Source organism: Simochromis diagramma, unplaced genomic scaffold, assembly GCF_900408965.1.
Source record: "Simochromis diagramma unplaced genomic scaffold, fSimDia1.1 OVJJ01000685.1, whole genome shotgun sequence".
In the NCBI taxonomy this organism is placed as follows: Eukaryota; Metazoa; Chordata; class Actinopteri; order Cichliformes; family Cichlidae; genus Simochromis; species Simochromis diagramma.
In genome coordinates this window covers 10,570,562-10,590,283 of record NW_024387477.1, presented here as the reverse complement: position 1 = coordinate 10,590,283, position 19,722 = coordinate 10,570,562, and the positions used below count along the sequence as shown (strand labels likewise).

At 42.2% G+C, this 19,722-nt stretch overlaps 2 protein-coding genes across 3 annotated transcripts; one reads left to right on the top strand and one right to left on the bottom strand.

Moving 5' to 3' along the window:
* Positions 1–289: 289 nt before the first annotated feature.
* bicc2 (bicaudal C homolog 2) lies at positions 290–9,905 on the bottom strand. Of its 2 annotated transcripts, XM_040016111.1 has the most exons (19): positions 9,511–9,905; positions 8,321–8,367; positions 7,886–7,955; positions 7,671–7,750; positions 7,361–7,522; positions 7,215–7,268; positions 6,749–6,964; positions 6,416–6,667; positions 6,157–6,288; positions 5,770–5,959; positions 5,528–5,661; positions 5,249–5,451; positions 4,773–4,878; positions 4,264–4,303; positions 2,758–2,921; positions 1,510–1,720; positions 1,246–1,415; positions 1,007–1,106; positions 290–892 (listed from the first exon to the last, which is right to left on the bottom strand). In XM_040016111.1, exons 1-19 carry the CDS (start codon positions 9,785–9,787, stop codon positions 762–764), a joined length of 2,739 nt encoding a protein of 912 aa, XP_039872045.1. In that variant the 5' UTR covers positions 9,788–9,905; the 3' UTR covers positions 290–761. The 2 variants fall into 2 exon arrangements, with proteins under 2 accessions (XP_039872045.1, XP_039872046.1); XM_040016112.1 differs by lacking the exons at positions 8,321–8,367; positions 9,511–9,905 and having other exon boundaries at positions 7,620–7,750; positions 7,886–7,930.
* Positions 9,906–13,667: 3,762 nt separating this feature from the next.
* Positions 13,668–19,635, top strand: dele1 (DAP3 binding cell death enhancer 1). The gene is made up of 12 exons (XM_040015670.1): positions 13,668–13,876; positions 14,456–14,573; positions 15,275–15,377; positions 15,995–16,139; positions 16,304–16,489; positions 16,611–16,693; positions 16,821–16,914; positions 17,072–17,214; positions 17,360–17,518; positions 18,096–18,188; positions 18,506–18,659; positions 18,776–19,635. The coding sequence occupies exons 1-12, from the start codon at positions 13,846–13,848 to the stop codon at positions 19,003–19,005; spliced, it is 1,539 nt and encodes a 512-aa protein (XP_039871604.1). The 5' UTR covers positions 13,668–13,845; the 3' UTR covers positions 19,006–19,635.
* Positions 19,636–19,722: the final 87 nt, after the last annotated feature.

Here is a 19,722-nt window from a genome sequence, read left to right as displayed (position 1 = left end):
TTTTCTTATCTAATACTAGGCCCTGTATAATTCAAAACCAAACCCCACCTTGTCCAGCAGGAGCTGTGATGCTGCTGTCACTTTGAAACAAATGACATTATTTTCCATGCAGCACAAATGTGACGTGAATTTGTAAAAAGAAGACTGTGTGTGACACTAGTGCCCTCTTGTGGTTTGCTCCCAGTTTTTACTTGCCTCACGCATTTCCACTGATGACATAGGAGGTTATCAATTTAAGGCGTTGAACACATAACTGAGTCCGGCCATAGACGTGTTGTTTTTTTTTTTTAATATATCATTCACTATTTTTTCACTCTCATAAAAGAAAACAGTCTATTACAGCAACCTTTTAATTATCATCACTATGACATGTTTTTTTCTTGGGTAAATGTTACAGTTGCATAAAGATTGTGGTTAATATGGTCAAAATATAGAGTTTGCATAAGAAAGGCACTTTATGACAAAAAAAAAAAAATCAACATTTTCTCCTGTTCCTGTGTGCTTTGTGTAGTTCGTTTCTTGTCATAACTGAGTTTTGGATGGAAAGCCTCCTTGTTTTGAATTATTATATAAAAAAAACTTTGGGTTACGCTGTAGAAGAAAGGCACCCTGTTTAAATGTTTTACATAATTTTTGTAGTTTCTCAGGATAATCTCGCACCTCTCCCTTTGTAGTAAATGAGCTAGTAAGACTTTTGTACTGGCATCATCATTGTTGTATATTTTCCCATTAGAATATCTCCACATATTTGGCGTCTTCCCTCACCAGCGGTTACTCTGAGCTGCAGCTTCCACATCCATGATTCGTGGAAGTCTACCACTAGCACCACCTTCCAGGTAGCCAGACTTCACAGCAGGTGTATCCGAGAGCCTCCTCTTGCTTTTGTTCAGTTCTGTATCAGAGGAAAAATAATCAATTTTACAAGAGGAGAGGAGCACAGCATACTGCCAAAACAGAGAGAGAAGCGGATACGGCATAAATCCCGGCTGAGGCTTCAGAGATTCACCTGAGATTGCTAATAACATCTTGCGCCTTGCTCCAAAGGTAGATACACCCACTTCCTTCAGATCTTCATCAGACAGAGTGAGGAATGTCTGATAGTCGATCTAGAGGAGTGTAGACCGAAGTTGCATCATGATGCTCATTTATAATGCATTAACTCTTTCGGCTTGTGTTTGCAAGCTGAATGAAAAAAAAAAAGTGATTTCAAAAAATGATCAAGTGCGACTCTCTGTGTGAGTTTACCTCTTGCTGTTCAAACACATCGATGTATTTGAGCAGGCCCAGCTGGCCGAGCAGCTCGGGCAGGTCATCTGTCAAGTGGGGGCTGGGGCTCCGCTGACTGCAGGTCGACCCCCTCCTCTGTGAGCACACACTTTCGAAGTAGCTGCTGCCATTGCTCGCAAAGCTCTCCGCTGAACACCAGAGGTCAAAGTTTAGAGGAAAAGGTTAAACGCAGCAGGGAGCAGGTGATCTCTGTTTAGCTGAGTGCACAGAGGTCAGACTTACAGGGCTTGTCGCTTCTACTGCGGTTCATTGAGGAGGCAAATGCAGGAAAAGAGGATGATGAGGAGAAAGTAGTCAGAGGTGAGGATGGGGAAGATGAGGATGAGGACGAAGAGGAAGAGATGGGCTGGGATGAAGATGTGGATCCACGTCTGTCCCTCCAGTTCTCAGAGTCGCTTCCATTAGCCACCTTTCCTGTCTGAGCAGCCCAAGACTAGAAGGAGATAGTAACAACATTAAAGTGGACCTATTTTTGCTCTTGGACTCTATTAACTTTGCATGATGCAAGGTTAAAGATATTCCTTATTTATCTTTTACTGGGTCTTGGTGCATCCCCTCCGTTCATCCACTGTCTGTTTTTTTTTTTTCTTGTATTGCTCTGACACTTTGTCTGACAGGTTTGAAAACCAGGTGGATGTTACTGCTGTTCTTGTATCCAAACTGAAAATATGGGAATCTATAATAAGTCCCCTTATACAGGCTAATGTTGCTTTCTTCTGACAGCGTTTTGCACAATAGCATCATCGTGTCATTTTGCCACCATGCCCTACTGTCATCTCTCCCCTGTCTCTGTCCCAGAGACAAATAGCTGCAAGTGGCCATAAACTTTCTAATGCCTGTAGATCCAAGGATTTAGCCAAATCCATTTAGCGTGTCTCTAAACCAGCTTATTTGCCACTGTGGGCTGATCTGTGACAGTAAAAGTCCTTCACTCGAATCTATCAATGCAGCGGGCATAGCAAATGCTTCCTCCCAGTTGCCTGGGTCTCAGAGGAAAATTGAACTCATTGGAGAAATGCCTCTTGCTTTCATTATCCTAAGTGAGTCTGCTTCTACATCAATGGCCAGTGGGCAGTCAGAGAGCAGCTATTCAAAAGGCTTTAAAAGAGCAGGGGAGATGAGCTGAACCAGCTCAGGTAAACAGGTTGCCAAAGAGTGCCTGTGTTGACCACACCGATGGTATCAGACTCCAGGTAATTGAGCGTACAAATTGGCAGTGCTTACCACACAGTGAGATAAATGCTCGAGACTGTTAGGGGGCAAAACCAATAAATGAGACTGTGTTAGAGGGCCACCGTGACAGCGCTTGTTTCACTGCACTGCAGTAAAAGCTTCAACTGAATTCAGTCCAACAAAAGTAGCTGTACCTATAAATCATGAACTCTACCTATAACTTTGAACGAAAACTCAAAATGTTAATCTGTGAGACCATTTTTTCAGCTTTTAAGTAAGCAGTAGGCTCATCTGTACCTGTTGCTGGTTATTACCGGTGCTCAGGTAGGGTTTGTAGTTGCGTCTGCTGATGTTGCGAAGCTCTTTTACAGCCTCGGCTGGCATAGACTTGGAGAAGCCAAGGCCACTCCACGTGTCTGTGGGCGTGCGGACCTCTGTGACTATAGGCTTCCTCTGCATGGCTAACATAAATACACATAAACACAGAGTTAGAAAATGTGACTTTGGGACTAACTGGTATCAAAAGCATTACCGTCTGTGATGTTGTCTGAAATCTGATTGCCAGCTTTCACATAAATGCAGCACGTTGCATGTTCAATGCGGAAAGTCTGACTGTAGTAGTGCTGTGGCAAAAGAAGTGAATAAGGAAACACTTTCAGAAAGCTTTACAGCTTTAAATTCACATAAATGGATTTTGCAGCAAGCATCAATACTCATATCCGCAGTCTGTCTATCATAAAAATGCTTTGCAGGTTTTCCACGTCTTCTTTGGTACTCTGATGTGAGCAGGCTGGGTTCATGTGTTAAATAATGAATCACGAACAGTGTTACTTCTCTTGCCAGCATGTGGCATACTTAATAAAACTCTGAGCGCTAAGACTTAGACTGGCATACGCATTCAATCGACAAACAAGTGACCCTGGGCCTCTTCCATGTGTGAATGTGTGATAAAAACTGCAACAGTACTCCATAAAGAGTGCAATATCAACAGGATTATTACTGGTAGGTTTTCATTCGGATGTCTTTGTGTGTATTTGTGGCGTAAATGTCCCATTCATATCCTGGCATACGGGTGTCTTAATGGCTGTGAGGCAGATGGCCCATTCAAACTGCTAATTCATAATCCCATAAAGGAACACTGAGGGAATTTGGTACCATTTGGCTGCAGATCTCTTCAGTATCTCTCATTCTGCGTGAGGGATGCTACGTGTGTGTCCACGCACGCTTATGTATGAGAGCACACGCACCATTCCTGGATGCATGTGTGCGTGGGTTGTCTGCATTGTGTATCTACCCCTGGTGAATTAAGTGGGAGTGCCAGTGCTACTCTATTATAACTTTGGCACACTGCAGCCCATAAACAGGCCCCCTTCATCAGTTGTCTTGGCAGTGAGCACTGCGGAAATGGGACCCCTTTATCAAATCCCTACTTCTGCTTGGGATATTAATGTGTCTCCCCTATAGCATGCTTGAATAAACTTAAAAGCCTACTTCATCTGGCTTAATCCACTGACATTAAGTATTTTTCCAGCAATGATGTCAGCAAAACATGTGATTGTTACCAGCAAAACTAAATTATTCCTGCTCCTGTTCAGCTCCGAAAACAAAACAAAAAAGTGTGCTGATGAGCAAAACAACAATATACTTCACCAAAATCTATTTTCGTGCAAATATCTGCAGAACAGCAACTGTGAATCAATAAAAAAGAAGGAATGCTTGCTTAGCAGTGCTAATCATTGTTGCAGAACGTTTCTGAAACCGCAGCAAGACAGGAAGAAATATTAAACATTTAGGAGGACTAACCTCTGGTTGCCAGCAGTTTCTTCTTTTCATAGTCATAATCCTACAAAGTACAAACAGGAAATGGAGTAGGTAAATAATGCATGAAATTGAATTTTTTTCTTTGGTTACTGAGAGATGGGAGGATAGCGGGAACCTAATTTACAGCAGGAACAAACACTTGCATAAGAAAACACGTCCTGCTGCCGTGGCAGTAAACTTGTTAATCCTTCTTTGCATAACCTTTGCGTATGTGAGATGGGAGAAAAATAAGAGGGGAGACCAACAAAGAGAGAACCCAATTTTCAAAATCAAACTGCAAATCAATAGATTATAGACCGTGACAAAGAAAATGATCTTCCCGTTTTCAGTTTAACGTGACATTTTCAGCGGTCGCTCATCCACTGTCCTACAGAGATGTGATTATCTGTCCACTGAGCATCATCCGTGACCAAAATGTCTGCCACAGACTCTGTGCATAACTTCGTGAAGAAACAAGCAAGGAAGAAACCTGCAGCTCCTGTTTTTCTCACCTCAGCCTTGAATGAGTCAGCGCGAACATTTTGAGCCAGAGTCACATCTCTCCTCAGGCTGTTCCTCCGCTCACTCCTCCCCCCCTCAGTGTCTGCGTTCAGCAGTCTGGCACAGTCAGGAGGAACACGCGCGCGTGCACGCACACACACACACACGCACGCACACACAGATGGTAAAGCAAGGTTAGGTGAAACTGTGATGGCTCTGTGCAATCTTTGAGTTCTTATTAACTCTTTCTTTCACCTGGCTGCAGCAGTTCTTTCAAAGTGTCATCGTGCAGTTTAAATATAGAGTGTGTTAAATGTGAGCTGCATCATTAAAACTGCACGCTCTGTAGAGCTGATTTATATCAAATCAAACAGAAACCAAAGTAGAGCAAGTATAAACAACAACAAAAGAATTTTCCAGAAGTTAAGACTTTAAAGATTATGAAGAGTCATCAGAGAGTAGGTGTGTGTACATGCAAAACGCTCACCTGTATGTTAACACCTGCCCTGTTGAATGGCGCCTGCCCTGGCTGAAAACCTTGGCAATTTCAGGACCCTGAAGGCTCCCCCTCCGACCATTCAGTCCGATCCTGCTGATGCTGCTCTTCAAAGCGTCACACGTCTCAGACGATGACATCGCCACACACTCAGAGCTCTCATGCTGACCAAACTGGTCCTCATTTTCCAGAATCTGAAAAAGAGAATTGGAAAGTTTCAGAAGAATTTCACATTGTGTTTTGTCATTTTGAACATTAACAGTGAAACACCTTCTCCAGAGGTCGACCATCTGTTCCCTTCGGCCCTACCCTACCCTCCTCAGTGGGAGAGGTGAGGCCTGGTGGAGGTGAGGGGCGTGGCTTTGTACCGTTCGGCATCTCTGTAGCAGGAACAGGCACGGGGCCTGATCAGCAAGAAGAAGGGTGATATGAATGAATCAGTATGAAGCAGAAAAATTTTAAAAATAATTATTCTGATTGCAAAAACAAATCACATGTGTTAATGCTCTCACCCTGTTCAGACAGGCGAAGTTGCTGCAGCAACATATTGAGCCAGTAATTGGTCAGCCCACTGCCAGGTAGCAGAGAGCCAGGGGTCATTTCAGCTATCTTAACAGTCTCAGAGGAATCCAGCCCCAGGAGTAGACGGCGGGCCTCATAGAGGCAGGAAATATTCCTTTCCAGACCTTTCACCACAACTGACTGACAATTATAAACCAACACAGATTTTTAGATCAGTACTCAACTCAGCAGAAAACTACAGGGGAGAATATTTTGCATTCAAAATCAAAGAAATATTTCAGGGCAAGTTTTTATCAATACAAAGCCCAATCAAATTAGCATTCTTTTTTCAGTTGTGTCTCAAACAATAAGCATCAGAGCCACGAGGTAAAATGCACCTTGCTGGTCTGTTTTACTTTGGGCTTGACGCTAATGAAGACTCCAAGGTTTCGCATCATCTGAGCTAGCTTACAGGGATCGGCCTCCCCATCTTCACGCATGTCAAACATCAAACACACAGGCAGACAGTCCTATTGTGTACACAAATATGCAAACATCACACAGATTGTAAAAGTATCAAACATTAAAAGCAGCAAAGTTTTCTCAGCATTGTTTTTTAGCAGTTATGCGCACACAAAATAAACAGCCCCGCTGTACCATGAGATGCTGCCGAGCCAGACAAACCCCATCAGGGCTGCCCTGAATGAGCAGCGAGGGAGGACTCTGAGGGGCGCTGAGGTCCGGTAGGATGATCTGGGTCTGGGTCTGGTGCATAACGCTCAGGAAGTGAGCGCCATTCTGTCCCAGCAGGAATAGGTGCTGCTGGGAGGTGACGTCCAGCTGGCTGTTGACAATACCGCCTGCAACCTCTGCTCCCAGCAGGAGGTCCATCAAGATGCAGGTCGCCTTCTGTGAGGTGATGTTATATATAGTCACGACATGATACTTAAACCTCATTACCCAGTAGTCTCCTTAATCTTTAATGCTAACCTTTACAACATCTGCATTGCCCTGCAGACCCCAGACGGTGCAGCAGCTTCCATAAAAGGGTGGCTGGGCTTGAGGCTGGGGTGGCATGGCCCTGAAGCTCACACTGACCCCCAGAGTCTGTACTACCTGCTGGATAAGTGGTGAACCCGGATCTGGCAGAGCCTGGGGCACAAGACTCACTGGCAGGTCAAAGGTCAAGGATAGCGGCTGGAGGTCCTGGGATAAGAAGGGTAAGGGTTCGAAGAGAAGGAGACACAGAAGGGAGGGATAATGAAGAGGTGGGAGAGAAACAAAGACAGAGACAAGACAGGCAGTGCATTGACAGATATACCTGTCCTTTTTGTGTCAGCCATCCTCTTAATCACTCTATTGATCTTTCCGTCTGACAGGAGTGAAAATATTGAGTGTTGAGACAAATAAAAATCTATTCTGTGCAGTTTGCTCAAATTACACATTGACAACTCACTCTTATCCTCCTCCTGGCTTCCTCTACACCTTCTACTGGCCCAGCGATGGAGACCTGGTAATTCATAAATGAATAACATGTAAACGAATTGGTTTTCAGTTTCCTGTCATAGTGGCAGCAGTTAGTGGAATTAAAATGCCACCTACCTGGTTGCTTTTCTCTCCAGTAGCATTGTGACGGTTGGAGTCAGGGAAATGAATATGACAGGATGTGACCTCCATCACTTTTTTGATATTCCCTCCACCTTTTCCAATCACATGAGAATGCTCCGTATAGGCCACGTCCATTTTTAGAGTCACCTTGTTTACCTGGTTTTATATAAACACTGGTTATTTGAGCAGATTTCAGTTCAATACTGGCCTTAACATAAAAAAAAACATAAAACTACTTTTTTTAAAAGCTTACATTCCTCTATGGATTCTTGACATTGTACATTTAAGGCACCAGCAACCTCACCCTGGTTTCCAACACTTCTAGTATCTTCCTTTTGGCTTCCAGGACATTAGCTCTCTTCCCTTCCACCTTCACGTGTGGATCTAGGTGGAAACAATAGATGGAAAATGATAAATCTCTGTTCACACACACACACACACACACACACAAAGCTGTGGGAAAAACACAAAACAAAGAGCACTGATTTTGGTGTGAACAGAACATGAAGAATTTGCCACCTTTCTTTGATTTGGCTCCTATCTTCAGTTTGGATGGCCATTTCACCTGAGTGTTAGTTTCTCTCATTACCTGTGAAAGCACAGACAATAGAAGAGAGTGAGAAACAAAGAAGCTGCTATCACTCTATGCAGGAAAGATCGTAACAGATACAATGAGAACACACACATTCAGAGAACACAGCAGATCTTAGGATACAAAGCTGCCTCCACCTCCAATTATCACCACCATAAAATCTGTAATCACTGAATGAAGAGCATCCAACAAGTAATAAAACTGCAGCAGGGATGTTTTCACTGGTCTAAGATAAATTTCACCACGAAGCTTTAAAACACTAGTGATTACACTGTCAGTGGTTTTTACAAAGGAAAATGGCCAAATATTATTAGTTGTTTGGTTTATGAATAAAGTGTTTGAATGTGTGTAGAGCCACTTACTCTCTCAAAAAACTCCTCTCCCGTCTCGACACCCTCATGCTTTGGAGCTGAAAGAAGAAGTAGGCAAATGTAAAAACGAGGCAGATAAAGATAAAATAAACCCCTAATAAAACCCAGCAGAGAGATTTGTCAGGTTGTATTGGTCGCCACGCAATGTTCAATATGACGCATGTGAACACAAAGTCTGCATTTCAATGTTGACTTGGCTGAAATTTGTCAAGCCAGTGGAACAAGAGGTTGCTGGGAACATAAACAAGTTTAAAAGGCCATTGCTCCATGGTGACATTTACAGGGTTCAGGGGGAACCCCAGGAATGCCTTCAACCCCCTCCTTTTATCACTACGGGTTACGCTGGCCAGAGCTGAGGAATGAGAAGAAAACACTATGGGGTGGAGCAAAAGGTGGTGGTTAGGAAAGGCAGCCACAAATTAGCCTGGAGACAACTAATCACATCAATGGCATTTGCTGACGCAAATACCTCCCACTTTACCCAAACAAAAAGAAAAAAAAATTAAAGTACAAAACCAAGGAGACGGAGGGGGGTGTACGAAAATCAGTGTGAAGGCCTGAATGCGGTGTGACAGATTATTACCTAAAGGGTTGAGATGGGATGTTTACTGCCTGATTGAGGCTGCTCAAACAGCAGTAGAAGCAGAAGTCCCAGCTGCGCGCGCATTAAAAACCAAGCCGCGGTTATCAGAGCTGAAGCACTTTCCCATCAAGCGCAAACATCAGCTTGTGTCTACAGCGGTGGCACGCTGTCAGAAAGAGTTTCCCCGGCGACACAGGGGAGGCATTTGTCATAAACCCGCCAAGCAGCCATAACTAACAGAGGCAGTTACCTTTGCTTCACAGACGGGAATGATAATAGCCAAAAGGACCTGCGAATGCATAAGCAATTGCAGGTCATAAATCACAATGATGCAGCAACAGGGGTTTAGTGGATGGCGTTTACTGATGGCGACAACAAGGGCACAGGCGGCTGGAGGCCCCCAGAGGCACGTGGGATCAGGTAGATAACAAGGTCAATGAGGAACACAGGATAGGATAGGTTTCAAAATAACACAAAATTCAGATGTTGTAGAGTTCAAGGCAGACTGTGAGAATGAAGTCGATAAGAAAGCCCTGAAGTTCAGGCACATAGCACTGACAGTTCCATCCATAAAAATTGATAATCCCATTTAACTCACCATACAACATGGTCTCCAGCTTCTTCCTATCGATCCTGAACCTCTCCTCCACCCACTCTGGGTCCAAACTCTTCCCTTTTGTATTCTCCTGCTCCGAATCACAGCTTCTTCCCACTTCTTCATGTTCCTCATCCTCTTTTTCCTCTCTGTCACACTGGGTCTCGCCCAGCTCAGCTTCTGCCTCTGAGTTGGGTTTTAGGCTGTCTTCCAAGTCAGGCTGCTGGGGTGCTACAGTGGTCGGGACTGGAGAGCTTTCCTCTGTGGTAGTGGTGGCCATAGCAGGACTGAGCCCTTGTCAGTGGTTTTGTGTGTGTGTGTGTGTGTGTGTGTGTGTTTCCGAGGAGTATGTGTGCATGTGTGTGACCAAGGAGACCAACAGGGACAGAAAAAAGGGAGAGAGGGGCAAGAAACACCCCCTGTGTCTTTTTTTTTTAAACATCCCCCGCCCCCTTCACTTAGTTTGGTACACAAAACTCTTTCTCTGCCCGTTCAAGCTTTAGGAGCCTTGAAGGACTTGTCTCTTTGGCTTTCATTGCACAGATGGATAAAAGTAGCTTCTTTGCACCGGCACACAGTGTCTGCTCTATCGTAGTGACTGCAGAAAGGCTAAGACAATACAACTTCAAGTAAGGCTCACTTTTCTCAGAACAAATCCTCAGTAATCCTCACTTCAGTGTCCACAGATTATCTGGATTGATAGTCAAGGTCCAATGATAAGTCAGGACACAAAACTCTCTCACACAGACACACACGCACACATCCTGACATCCAGCTTCACATCAACGCACACAGCTAACAAAATAAACAGGTCATCCAGCCACCTCAGATCATGTCTGCACTCCCTCCCCGTCCTCTAAATGAGACACAGAGGGCTTCAGATTCCAGAGGTCGGGGTGAAAGCGATCAAAGGGGTGTAATGCAGCGGTTTTTCAAAAGAAGCTTTCAATTCCTGTCTGTACTAGAAAAAGCCCTACTATCTGCAACTCTACCAACAGAATACTGTAAAATATGAAAACATATATATACTGTGTCAAAGTATGATCACATCGTTAGTGTCAGTAGTGTCATTTACTGTTCCAGGTAACACATTTGTAACTACTTCATATGCATCTCTCAGATCCTGTATCAGGTTTTTGTTGGATTTTGTCCTATTTTCCTTCAGATACTATTTCCCTAATTTCTTTTGAAGACATATTGCACGGCATGCTGAAATATGGCAAAATTTTAATTAACAGCTCTCTGGGAATCACCTTGCTGGTGTAAAATTACTGATTTAAGCTTGTCAAATTGTATTATCTTTGATCTTTATCAAAGATTAACCTAAAGATATGGGAACAAATTATGGGATTTTGTGACAAACCTAAAGATACAGTTTAAAAAAAGCTTCCTTGCTAATCTGTCTGTTATGTAAAGAAACAATCTTTGTTCATTTTTTTGGTTAGGTACCTTTTTCATGCTCGGACGAGTCAAAGGTCTGTGTTAAGTGGCTTAACAAGTGGGATCAGGTGAAAAATGAAGGAAAAGCAGCCAATGTTCAAAGAATAACTTTGAAAGACCTTCTAACACCTGGAAAAAAATGAAATCTGGCTCACTGGAAGCAAAATATGAAGAAATGAGGGAGTGGCTCAAAACCTTTACACAGTGCTGTATTTCGTTTAATAGCTACTCATACGAGTCGGATTCTGATTAGTCTTTGAACCACTAAAAATACTTAGGACTGCTGTAACACAAAGCATGAATCTCTAAAAATAAATGTAGCTATCAGATAACAGCGGTGAAGCAAGTTTCTGCTGTCATAAACTGTTTAAAATGGACAAAATAAAAGAGCAAATGAGATTTCTGAATTTGTTTAGCACTTATTATTAAGTCCCCTCACTGCTTTAAATGTCTCACATTTGAGAGCTGAAGTGCAGATTGTATTATGAGCAAAAACAAACTGCTCAATTAGTCAGCACTTGTGGGACTGTGCTTCCAGCTCACCCTGATGTTTTTCCATATTGCCAAGACAAATCTGGCCCCAGGCGAAGCAGCAAACACTATCTGGCTGTGCAGCGATCTTGCTAACGTTACAAACTACTTCAGGCTAGACTTATTTGCCTGAGGAGGATCGTAAATGAAAGACGTGATGACTTTGTCACCATGGCAACTGGTCAGGGAGTGAGTTATTCAAAGTTTAATCTGTCTTTACAATTGCAGACCTCTTACCTCCCGCCCCTTGTTTAGAGCCATCTGACGGGAAGGATGTGGGTTTCCAGTAAAGCACAGGGGTGTGCGTCACCGTTTGATCAACATGGAGGGCAGAGAAGGCCAAACGCTCCTGCAGAGTGACTGATGAGGATGAGCTCTGGATGGTTGCTTAGATCAGCCCCCCAATTCATCAATGATTCAGATCAGGAGCATCTTATTCTCCTTATTCATGAGACCACCTTACCAAGAGGGCACTCTGATCCTTGGAAATCTTAACCAGGTCTTACGAGTGCTGATGTGTGTGAGAGAAGTGCTACAGATGCAAAAATAATAATAATATAAAAAAGGCCCATAGTGCAGTTAATCCTTAATCAGATACTATCAGTTAGGCAGGGACTTCATTAAAAAGTCAGTTTTTGCTTTCCTAATGAGCAGACTCTTTAAAAAACTTGTAATTTTTAGAATTATTTAAAAAATGTTTAAGCCCTGCTGCAATATTAAACTAATAAATTGTGAAGTATGGACTGTATCACATCCATTCGCTTATTTATTCAGTCAATATCGCAACGTGTGCCCTCTTATTTAAAAGTCAAGCAGTGTGTTGCTGTGGATGCAATATGAAATATAGCTCACACTTTTGCCAGTGTACTGCAAAGATAATAGTCTTTCTACAAAGTCTTGTTGCCACTGAACCTTAAGATTAAAGAAAACTTTACCAAGAACCGTGACATGATTGAGGGTGTCTTTCAATTGAGTTTTTGTTGTTGGTTGTGTTTTGATCTCCTAGAGTACATGTGCTCCCCCCTTGTCCTCTCTGGTCTGTCAGTTAACTTCACAACTCATTGGAGGCGTTTTAATTAAAGTTGTGGTAAATGATTAACTCATTTACTCACTGATGGCTGGATTCTGCAATAGCATTTCTTCGTCTGTCTCTTGGATGGTGTTATGATCTACTACAAGGAAAGCATTAATGTTATCTGTTGTGAATGTGTGCATGGCTTATTGATGCAAGCACCAGTATTAAACATTGCAGCTTGTCTCAATCTACATTGTCTTTGTGCAGATAATCATCTCAAATCTAAAGCTAAATAAAGCAGAACAGATCTAGTTCTAGTTCTAGTTCTGTTCAGATTACTGCTTGTAGTCTAAGCCTTCTTTGCTTACCCACAATGTCAAAACATGTTTTTCATTGTATTCAGTGAGGATATATTAAGATTGCTATAATATACCATCAAGCACTGCACTGTACACAGGACTTCTAGCCGCAGCTCACTTGCAGATCTTGACCATAGTTAGGCTTTAAAGTCATCACATATCAATAAAAAATATGAAAGAAAATGTAACAAAAAGAAAAAAAGACAAAACAAAAATGATTATAACAATAGAAACAACAGTAACTAGTATCGATAAATGATAAACCTTTAAAAACATCTGTTAAGAGCAAAAGAAGATCATTTTCAGTGATTACAGATTTGCATTTCTTTAAGTAATAATTTTGCCTTGGCATTAAAATCAGTTAATGTAATTCAATTTTATCTTCATGTATCCCCAGATAAAAAGTGCAGGTTGTTTGTGAAACGACAAGAGAAATAAAGAGATGGTCCACACTAAGACACATAGAACAGCAATTCATAAAAAATCCAGTACATTCACATGGTATAAGAGAAGAACAATAATATGGCCTCATACAAATCTGCAGTCGTCATGTAGTACCTAGGAGATGTCCAGTAATAATAAAAATGATAATGATATCAGTGCACAGTTCCTGCAATACAAAAAACTGTGGGTGACTCAGTTCATGAACACAAAAAATATATATATTGTTTTTCTCTTTATAAAATGAAATAAAATATCACATGACAATTAACTTCTCAAATTTCCAGAAACCTAAGCGTCTGAAAGTGTGATACCCTCATACACCGCAAGTGGGTGCTGTGAAGATGCAACTGCAGATGCATCGATTGCGTAAACCCCGCCACCCTCCACTTCCGGGTCGGTATTTTTACGGCTTAACTCGTGACAGGTTTTTATTTACCACCAGTGCTGGAAGAAATCCGTTAGCGGTATGGAGCCGTACGGACCCCAGATAACTTAAACAGGCCAGTGCGGACATAACCTTTCATTTAAAGGAGCCGTTAGAGACAAACCATGTGGAGACTCCACGGTTTTGTTGGAAGAGGTGAGAGAAAAGTCGAGAACGCCCCTTTTTCTTCTTCTCTCTTTCTACACTGACGTCAATTGTTATCAACATTTCAGAGTTTACCAAGCGTTTATTAACAGAAAACTGAGGTTATTGAAGTTACTAATCTGTTGTACGGAGCTAAAAGCTAGGGTTAGCTCCTGTTGCAAAACTTGCTAATCCGTTTATTGTCAATGGTATGGAGACTTATTCATGGTGTATACATACACCAACACTACCTGTCGTGTGTGCCACACGCCAACACATCTGGATTCCCGTCTGGATTGCACTGCCCACGTCTTAGTTTGCTTTAATTTTCAAAAATTAGCTCATTATCGGATCTAGATCTTCAGAAAAAGGTTTCAGAATAATTATTAAAGGCAATGTCAGTTCTTTAGAAATGCGTTGTTGTTATTGTGGTTTCAGTGCATAGCGGTCCAGCTGCGGTGCAAAATGATCTCTGTCTCTCAATGCTTATAAACAACTGAAGTAATTAGGCTGTGATAAGTAAGTTACAGAGAATGCTTTGTAGTTCTGAGGAGACTGTCTCCTAATTACATTGTCTAACTTTCTGCTCAGTTCTGCATCGATATCATGGCAACAGCACCCTGCGACTGTCCCAAAACCACCATGTGGAGGACGAGGTCATCAACAGCTCAGCTGTCCTCTCCACGTCTCGACACTCCCCTGACAACAGGTACTCCTCCTCTCCACGCCTCCTTTCTTCTTTTACCTGTTTACTTTACAAGGCGAGCTTTGAGCATCTCCCTTTGATGTCCAAATTTTATTGCCCTCAAAATGCAGGCCGTATCATCAGGTGACGAAAAAGAACCTTTGAAATAGGGTAAAACCTCAGACGCTGCCCTCATTGCTGTCCTTTCCTGTTTCTTTAGCCCCACTTTGAACCTATTTTGCCCTTGCTGCTGCCCTTTCAGCTGGTTGCATCATCCAGAAGCATCTGCTTTGTGTGGGTGTGGGTGTGGGTGTATGAACAGTGCAAGTCAAGGGAACAGAAACAAAGCCGCCTGCGTTAAAAACAGAATTCATGCAGTGCCTTAATACAGTAGACTGGAAATACAGACATTTGGAAAAGAAAGTTTTCACAGGATTTTGTACAAAAAAAACCTTAACTGCGTCTGTGGCGGGATGTGGTGAGAGAGTTGTGCATAAATACATGCAGTGAGCTGTAGAAGTAGAAGGAGGAAGAAGAGTGGGCCATAATTCCTCCACAAAGATGTGAGAGACTGATAAAGTCATACAGAAAACAATTCAAGTTACGGCTGCTAAAGGTGGTTGTACTAGCTGTTGAAAGGGTGTGCTTATATTTTGACCAGACTGCTGCACAGACTCCTGTGCAAATCTTCTCTTTCTCATTACTCTCTGCTTTGTTTATTGCAGCTCTCAGGAAGAGGAGGATGGAGAGAGGAGGAGGAAGCAGAGGACCTTTCAGTCCAAGTATGCTGAGTTTCCGCGTTACACGGCTCTGGATGCTGTGGGATGGGTAAGTCATGTGTTGTTGCATTTAAAATACAAACATGTAACCAAACATATTTCTTAGCATGTCCTTCGTCACTTTTTCTGTGTCATTAACTTTATCAGGAATTGCCTTCATGTTCTAATAAGAAAGTTGTCAGGACACATGTGAGGGCTGCTGTTGATTTAATATATTCAGATGGTAACATTCCTGAAGACAAAAGCCACTAAAACGACTGCTAAACATCAACATCATCAACACCGGAGCTGCACAGTTTGCTGCACACACTGCTGAAATCCACAGTATCTGCACTCAGTGTGTTCTGACTCCTTTAGCGCAGCTCAGTGGTTTCACTTTGTAACTGCTTTTTAAGCTACAGCAATGGCAGACATCAGTGGGCCAGCACGTCAGACCCAGCTGTTTACCCCAGAGGACATTTTGCTCTCATGTTGCTGCAGCAAAACAATAGCTGCACTATGCTTTTATCATAATACGTATGTCCACTGTCTCTGAAATGTTCATGTTTTATTCACATGGACTGATTACTCATGAGTTTTAGCTGAAATAGAAACCTCTGTCACACTCGGTTGGCCGTTCCAGGCGAGGGTGCACTACATCAGATGTTCTCATTTGTTTGTCTGCAGGGTGCAGCAGCAGTTCTGTTCATGCAGCTCTGCAGGAGGATCCACTCCCAGTTCTCCTCAAGCACAGAGCCCAGTCCAAGCCCCGGAGCCCTGTCAGCCCCCTCCACTCTACACAAGTGTGGCTATCACATCCTACTAGAGATCTGTGAGTTCTTCTGCATTGTTGTAGCTGTAGAGTAGATGCACACAAGGCAGATCCCTTGGCAAAATACATACAGTGGACATGTAACCGTTTCCACAAAAAAAACCCCACTTCTATCTTTTAACTTGTGTCCTGGCTATTTTGTTGCTTTCGCTCTTTTTACGCAGTATCAAGACATGATGTCCTGCCCAGAGGAAGGAATGTGTTGTGTCTGCAGGGGGTGCTAGAGAGACAGAACCAAGATCAGTCCCCAACTCAGAGCAGTGACAGTGACAGCAGCAGCACACAGGACAAGCTGACTGCCATCTCTGACCACCAGAGGGAACTCCTGATCCAGGATGCACTTATACCAGGTTGGTTCTGTGCTTGTCATAGTTTAAAGATTGCTTAAAAGTATCTTAAAAAAAATACATTTTATTAATTTATATTTTATGAAATAGAAAAATCAACAAGTATTTCCTCCTTGACTTGTAGAGGATGAATTCCTGTCAGCTTCCTGTCCGCTGCAGGATGATGCCAGCCAAGACAAGGCAGAGAAACCCGACACCAGTGATGAGGTGAGTTTTCATCATTTGGTTTGTCAACTTTAAAGAAAGGTTGTTTTTTTTTTGTACTTTCAAAAAACAGACTTGACCTTTTGTCTTATCTTTATTATTGTGTTTTTATCCTCTTTAACGTTTCCAGGAAATGTTATCTGATGAAGAGAGGCTGGCAGCGGCAGCACTGAACCTCAGACGTGTGGAAGACGTCTGCGTTCCTGTTGTCCTCAACATAATTGGTCATTATTTATCAGCGCACTTAAAAAAAAAACATATATATCAGATAAACTTAACACATACTGCTGTTGGAGTCAAATGAAATGGCCTTTGCACGGTTATTTTTTTCCTCCTGTATGTTCCCTTATTTCCTGTTCTATATCTCCTTGTGTACAACAGGTCTAGAAAATGCCAAGAGGGAAAACCACCAGGAAGCTTTCACCTGTTTTCTCGCTGCAGCTCAGCAGGGCTACAGCAAAGCCCAGTTTAATGTGGCGGTGTGCTATGAGGAAGGTAGAGGAGTGAGCAAGAACAAGGAGAAGGTGAGACCCCGGCCATCACTCTTGTAGCAAACAGTTTTGCTTTTGTGGACCATGTAAATGTATAAAATTAAGCATGAATTGTTTACTTCTGATATTTAATTTCCTAATTGCATTATTGTAATACCTCCTGTGATTTCTCTTTAAGGCTCTGCACTATTATAGGCAGGCAGCCGCGAGTGGCCACAGACAAGCTCAGTACCGCTGTGCAAAGCTGCTCCTGACCAGCAGAGGGCACCAGAGTCCAGAGGAGCTGAGCACAGCCATCGACCTTCTGGAACAAGCTGCTGCAGCTGGGCTGACCAAGGTAGAAGTCATGATCAGTTTCTCCCAGAGAACCATTGCAACTCTAGTACATTTATATATTATATTGTGTAATTTGAAAGAAAAAACAAACAAACTTGAAAACATTTTCAATACAGAAGAATTCAGCATGTTGCATTTGGAAAAGTACCCACTTACATTTGAAAAATGTAGAAATCAAATAGCTGATAATGTAAATACAATTTTTCATTCATATTTTTTTCCCTGGAACAAAACTTCTCTGGAGAAAGTAAAGCATTTGTTAACATGCTGATATTGATACCTCTGCAGGCTCTCTCCACCTCTGTTATCTGAGCACTGAGAGATAATATTCATTTTTTTCTTACATTGCAAGATTTTTGCCTTTTAAAATTAAACAAGCTGAAAGCATCAAACAACTGGCTCAAACTCCACCTGGAGTCTTTTTTCCTTCTATCTTTAAGCATCTCTTAATTGTTATTCAAGCACATTTACTGCTATCAGCATGTATCAGGGTTTTTTTTTTTGTTTTTGTTTTTGTTTTTTGCTGATGTTGGCGCTTCCTTATTGAATTAAATCAGCTTTCCATTTCTCCTCTTCAGGCTCAGCTCTGCCTGGCCTCCATCTACGCCCAGGATACAGTGAAATATGGTTGTAAGTCCATCCAGAACCTGGAGATGGCAGCAGAGAGTGGCGTGAGTGCTTCCTTTAGATGTTTCTAGACTTTAATCAATGCTTTATCTCAGAGATCGCCTCCCTTTTTAGAGTTGATCATGCTGGAGGTTGTTAGGATATCCGATAGGAAAAGATTATTCCAACAGTCTCCTGGTTTTTGATAATTAAAAAAATCTGCAGTTACAGATGTTTTGCAACTTTCTGGTGTAGCTGTGTTAAAGATTATAATCAGTTACTGTTTTTACAATTCGTTTAGGGCTGGTTTTGCTGACTGTACATTTAAAGTTTGCCCTGGAAGGTTTACCTACTTGAATTGCATATTTCCTTTTGTTCTCAGGATGACACTGCTCAGCTGTTCTTGGGAAATTGCTATGAGAGCGGCTTTGTTGTGCAACAGAACTTGAGGACAGCTATTAAATTTTACAAACAAGCCGCTCGAGCGGGGAACAAGCAAGCTGAGAGATTACTGAGGCCTCCTAATGAAACCTATAGTAAGGATGCAAAAAATGTGCATTAATGTTAGTCACTGCATTGTTGTAGTACAGTTTCAGTGAGCCAAACAACAGTGATAATACTTTTATTTTTATTTTTCTGTCTCCATCTGTAGCAAAAGAATCCGTGTTGCGGTCCATCCATTCAGCTCCATGCTTCTCAAAGACATTTTCTCCTCTGTCAAGCTGTGTCACTCCCTCCGCAAGTCAACCCACCGCCCTCCCTCTCCTGCCTCACTCCTGGAGCACCGGGAGCTTCAGCGGGCTCCCATCTTTGTCCTCCGTACCCCTCCATCTCCATTCTCCGAGCACTGAGAGAAGAAGCTGCCAGTGGACTGTAGGATAAATACCGAGAGCCAGCCGCATTACAGATTGAGGAATGTATTTCAAAGTATGAATGAGTTTTCAGAAACCTGGGAAAGGTCAAAGTGTGTTCGGTGTGTGAGGTCTGAATCGGAGCGAATTGCTTTTATACTCAAAAAAAGAAACAAGTTTTATTTAGTTTTTAAAAGATGTGAGTTATTTTTTTATGTCAGAAAGAGCTGTGGAGCAAAATGTCTTGGAATCAGAGAAGAAGCCATCTGTCATTTGTTTTTGTACACTACAGTTTTGTTTCTTACAATCTTCTCTCTGCTAAGTTCTCCAGAAATGTGCCTTTTGGGTGGATCAGGTGGTTACTTATTTCCCTCCTTGCTAATAAGGGTTTAATCATGAGGTATCTGATATCTTCTGTCTACTGCAGAGAATAATGCCAACTTTAAACCTCTGAAACTGAGGAAGTGCTTCACATGAATGTTATATTTTAACCTTAAATAATATAATTATGTCTTTAGGTTAAACGGTTCAGTGTGGCTTGCCGTTGTAAAAGAAAGACTGCATGCTTGTGATAAACCAACCAAAGGGAAAATTAATGCACTGTGAGGAGGATGTTGTGTTGTCAAATGCGCACATTAAAAAAAAAAAAGATCCTAAAGGCTGCCTGGCTTCTTTTATCGTTATTTTAATACTCATCACAAAACTGGCTTCATATTGTAGTTTTTCTGTGTTCGGTGTTGCAAAACAA